General features: G+C 38.5%; 2 protein-coding genes across 2 annotated transcripts; both read right to left on the reverse strand.

Moving 5' to 3' along the window:
* Positions 1–1,276: 1,276 nt before the first annotated feature.
* Positions 1,277–1,795, reverse strand: LOC125195208 (uncharacterized). The gene has a single exon (XM_048093391.1). The coding sequence runs from the start codon at positions 1,793–1,795 to the stop codon at positions 1,277–1,279; it is 519 nt and encodes a 172-aa protein (XP_047949348.1).
* A 403-nt stretch (positions 1,796–2,198) lies between these two features.
* Positions 2,199–2,971, reverse strand: LOC148929263 (protein FAR1-RELATED SEQUENCE 5-like). The gene is made up of 3 exons (XM_089056774.1): positions 2,966–2,971; positions 2,648–2,698; positions 2,199–2,597 (listed from the first exon to the last, which is right to left on the reverse strand). The coding sequence occupies exons 1-3, from the start codon at positions 2,969–2,971 to the stop codon at positions 2,199–2,201; spliced, it is 456 nt and encodes a 151-aa protein (XP_088912900.1).
* Between the last annotated feature and the right edge of the window lie 2,563 nt (positions 2,972–5,534).

Genomic DNA, 5,534 nt, shown 5'->3' on the forward strand with positions numbered 1-5,534 from the left:
AATTCAAGGTGTCGTATCCTTGAATTTACGTCATGATGGTGACATTGCATGTTTTGCAGAGGACGTTCTTCTATAAGTATTTAACCATGATTGGCTGCCACAATCAATGCAAGGCAGTGATCGATGCACCTATTCAGAGGTTGAAGATGAGTTGGAGAACAACGGATAATATTGCGGACAATGGTTTTTATTTGCTCAGACACCTTGAAGTCTACATGGGTGAAAGAGAGGGTCAATGGAGTTGTGGACTATCGACTAAAAATAGAGGTGTGCTTCAGTATCTAAGAGCTAAATACAATCGTGTGTTGTTGTTAGCAAGAAATAACCATTGCGCATTACTGAATAAAGAGGAGGCATCCAAACACTATGCGAAGGAGAGCAAGAAAACAAAGATCAACGTAGAAAAGATGATAGCAAACTACGGATCCTGATCACTACTTTTGTCATAACTAAAACTAGTGAAATTATTGTCCATTTCTTTATAGATTACCACTATTTGAAATAAATGATGTTTAGACATTGTAATTCTTGTTTTGAGGACCATGGTTTATATAAGTCAGCTTGCTGTTTTTTGTTACTATATATTATTTCATTTGTATTCATTTTTGGAGTCTCTATGTACTAGTAATAGTACTCCAACTCATGCTGCATTGTACCAATTATTAAAAAAATAGATATACCAATACGTCGTCTATCCAATTTTGCTGCTGATATCTACAAAGCTACATCTACACCTTTTTCCATCCAATTTTCAGTCATTTGAATTAAAATTGCACATATAATGACGTGAAATTGGACTTCTATACCCCAAAATTAATCGTATAAAACTGCACTCTGAAACACCTTGTAATGCTTCCTTCTTGTTCTCCGCATACGAAACACCGTGTGATAAAAAAACACAATATGATGTGTCATAATAAATGAATATATGAGTCATACCATCTTATGGTCAACTAGTGTCATAATAAACCAACATTTGATTCATGACATCACATTACTGAGTACCCTAAGGTCTTATACCATTCCGATCGAAATGTTCATATCATACAAACTTAAGCAAAAATACACAATTCTTATCATTGGATCATAATAAACGAATATTTGAGTCATGGAAACGTATGGGTTAATTGGGTAATAATAATCCACTATTCGAGTCATGACATAAAACTATTGAATATCAGAATGTCGCATACAAAACAGACCGGACTGAGAAATTTCAAAAAACCTGACATTGAACCGATGTTACTTCAAGAAAAAAAATAAAAATTACATGGTATCAAACTTCAGAATTTCTTCTTGAGCGTCGTTTTTCTTTCTCTTTGAATTTGTCGCAATTCCTTGAATCGTGGTGACCCCACTCCTGACATTTCTTGCATTGACGCAAAGGCTTGCTCTTAATCTTCAAAGCCTTCTCCACTCTTGACGGGAGTCTACTACCAGATCCCTTCGTGCTGACGACATCAGGTGGTTGAACATCTACTTCCTGGGGTGCCTCTGCCCCATAAAATTCTTCAATTAGCTTCTTCTTCTGTGCTGTAGATGTCACTACTCCGCCGGCGAAAATCTGTTGTCTTGCTTCACGAACTATAGATGTCAGCTCATGAATTTGATCAATATTGACAGATACAGCCTGGTACAAACCCAACATTTCTCCCAATAAAATTGCTTGCGCATTTTTCTTCTCATCAACAAAAACATGCGTTGCTACATCTTCGAATCGGACAACATGCACAGCCTTAACTAGAGGTGATTTCAACCATCGACCTCCAATCAGATTCTCCGGAATCAAGCGCATCTTTTTGTTCTTCAACACATGAAAGATGTGGCAGCATACAAGACCGATCCTAGAAAACATCTTACATCCACATTGGAACAAAGAATCCTCCACGGATAATGTTACATCCCATGTGTTTGAATAATGATCTAATACTTTGTAAAGCTCAGGACTTGATTCATTTGATATAGATATAAGGCTGCAGTGGTTATACGCCTCCAGAATCTATTCCTGAATTTCCTTGAATGCATAGTCTGTGAATATTGTTGATGCATGCTTCTCAACAGACCACTCTGTTTTTATCTTTGCGGTAGTATTCACGTCCATATAATCCAGCTTTGCGGACTGGTTGCGTTGGGCATCAACAACATTGTTGAAGTTCATTAAAAACATAACAAGGTTAGCCCTGCACTGAGTATACCTCTTAAAAAAAACTGTTCTGAGATTCAGAAACAGATGTCATCTTTATCAGAGAACTGTTAGGGAAGTCCCTAAAGTATGCCGGAACCCAGAACTCTCTAGATTCGAACATAGAAACAAACCATTCAGCGTCTTCAAGTTCATATGTCTCCATGACAGTCTTCCACTTGTCTTCAAACTCGGTGGGTTCAATCAACTCCGACCAAACACATGAATTCAAATCCTTTTTAAAATCAGAATTACCAAGAAGTGATTTAGGTACCTTTTCAGCAACTTTAGCCATGATGTGCCACATGCACCATCTATGACGTGTATTCACAAGAACATTTTCAACAGCTACTTTCATTCCCAAGTCTTGATCAGTAATTATCAACTTAGGAGCTAGTCCCATGCACTTGACAAACTGTTTGAAAAGCCATGAAAAAGAGGCTGCACTCTCACTACAAAGCAAACCAGCTCCAAAGGACACCGCACGCCCATGGTTGCCCAAATATCATAGAGTACCTGCACAGCAAAACAACAAAGGATTAAATCATGAACAAGTGAATATCGATGTAGTATGCTAATATGTCATTATAAACTGAAATCATAGCACAACAGAAAAAGGTAGCAATTTTAAGTGGTCAACATTTTCCTATTCGTTGAGTACGTAGTGTCAAACGAGACAATGTCACCAATAAGATCCAGATTTATGCAAACAACCAAATTCAGATTTACGTCATGATGGTGTCATATCCTTCATGCGATCCTATACGCTGAAGGATATGACACCATCATGACGTAAACTAAATGCATAGATTACGGTAATAGCAAACAACCAAATCGACTTCCCAAACGATGAAGTTCGACGAAATAACAGTGCAAAAACTGAATGAAAACTGATTGTATCTTCGCCCTCCGTGAGGACGGTGTTACCACTAACTTTCTCTGAAGATGAACCCCTAACTACCCAGAATTCCCATTTTTCCCAAGTGTGTGTGAGTGTGTGAGCTGAAAGCAAAAATCTCCTTTTTTTGCGTATGCTGCATGCCCCTCTATATATAGGCGTGGAAGTGGGTCCAGTGAGGTATGAATAGTCTTTGTTACCCTCAGCTTTTGACTCCCTTCGTCCAGCCATTTTTCTCTTCAACTCTGCTCACTTTCCTTCGCTTTCCTTCGCTAGTCCCTTGCCTCCAGCTCTTCCTAGATCTAGCGATTTCATTCACACACCTGGCTTAAAACTGCGTTAGACCCAATAAAATAAAGTGTTTTTTCACCACATAACCGATGCATGAAATTAGCCTTATCAAGTACTTATTATCTATGACTGTTGCAGAGTGAGTATCTGGAGCGCAACCCAAATACTGGTACATCATTACACAGTGGTGGAAGTGGATCACATACGACGGGTTCAGAAAAGGTACATTACGCGTTGATAAATATCGTTGTTTGCATCTATTATGACCCAAAGGATCATACAGATTGACATTAGTCAAAGATAATTTCACAGCTTATTCTGAACTGTCTTATAAATAGGGAGGAGCTATTAATGTGGATGAGATTATAAAATCAGCCATGGCTGACTACATGGAAGGCGGTGGTAATGATGCTGCAGACGAATTTTTCTCGGAAGCGTCAGGAACAAAATTAATAACAAATTTGGATCATAAGCTTGGTAGCATTGATGAAACTAAGGTATCTGTGTATCCTTAGTTCCATTATTAAAGAACAACTCCAATGTTGTATGACTGTCTTTTGTAACATTATGTTAAAATTAACATGAAGGTTAAGGAACACGATGTTGAAGGAATTATAAAGTCGGCAGTGGAAGCGTACATGGAATGTGATGAAGTTGATGAGGATTTTGTCACGCCTTTCTCTAATAAGTCAAAAACAAAAGTGGGCAAAGATGGGGTTCATCCAGCTTTTCGCACTTTTACTCAGCTTGCTCTAAGGGATAGCTCAGTAACACCGTCCTCTCGGAGGGCGAAGAAACAATATACTTTTCATTCAGCTTTTCGCACTTTTATTCCGTCGAACTTCATTGTTTTGGAAGTCGATTTGGTTGTTGCTACTTATCGGTTATCTATGCATTTAGTTTTTGTCATGTTGGTGTTATCTTGTGTTGATTTATGATTCTGGGTTTTCGTTTGAAGTTTTATTTCGGCAGCTGAATGTTAATCTCTATTTTGGATAATTCTGTGCTTGATCTAAGGAAGAGGTTGTGGATCTGAATTGTTGTTGTTGATCGGTGGTTGTTTGTTGAATCTGAAGCTATGGATATACTTTTGGTCGGAGTTTGTGTCGGATGCTTGGATCCGGAGTGGATTTAGCATCCGAGGTTGGATCTGAACAGGGGAATCAAGTTGTGCATGGATTTCGAACTCTTTTGCTCTCTTTTCAATTTACTCCGTCTAGTAGCCGTAGATCTGCTTAGATTTTAATTGTTCTTCGTTAAATTGCTTTAAATCCAGTCTGATTCATTTCAAATTCACGTTCCATCTCTGTTTTTACTGAATTTTTATGCAACTCGATTGGAGAAGATGATGTCGCTGTTAGTTAGTACTTTAGTTAGTTGTTTCACAGCTTTTCGTCCGTACTTTACCTTTTCAGCAAATGGTCCCCACCATCAGTTTATTTCCTAGGTCTAGGTAATTTAGAAATAGTTTCTTAGATCTAGTGAATGTCTCGTTTTCCAGTTTACATGCATGATTTCTGTTCTGCCTAGATCTAGCTGTTAGCGTAGCAGATTTCACTCAAGTTAGTTTAATTTCCTCAACCCAAAAATGCGTGGCAGCAGCCAACCCAAAAATAGTCTCAAATCCTTGAGCATGTTTAATTATGCATTCATCTCTGTGGGATCGATCCCTACTTCCCTGTGCTAATTTTTAGTATAAGTGGTTGAGGGTTTTTGAAGCAATATCTTGTGTGTCCGACGACCGAGATCTTCCAACGATCCGTGAGTTCCTAGATCTTGTGATCTAGTGGATTCGTTGGACCTAGGAGACTTGTTATTCCTTTCTGTGCACACAGTACTTAGCAAAAAATAGGAAAAGGCGAGCTTCAGTACTACACTGTGTGCTTCTGTTTCCATTGCAAAGTAGTGGTAATAATAGACGCTTCTAAAGATAGAGAAGAGCATGACTTCCGGTATACCTACGGTTCTGTTCCAGAGATGTTGGTATGTGTGACACATTAGTCCTCACAGTAATACTTAAATGTTATTTATACTGACGCATTGCATGTTTTGCAGAGGACGTTCTTCTATAAGTATTTAACCATGATTGGCTGCCACAATCAATGCAAGACAGTGATCGATGCACCTATTCAGAGGTTGAAGATGAGTTGGAGAACGACGGAT

The sequence above is a fragment of the Salvia hispanica genome, chromosome 4 (assembly GCF_029641045.1).
Source record: "Salvia hispanica isolate PSC_SH4W2 chromosome 4, Shi_PSC_v1, whole genome shotgun sequence".
NCBI lineage: Eukaryota > Viridiplantae > Streptophyta > Magnoliopsida > Lamiales > Lamiaceae > Salvia > Salvia hispanica.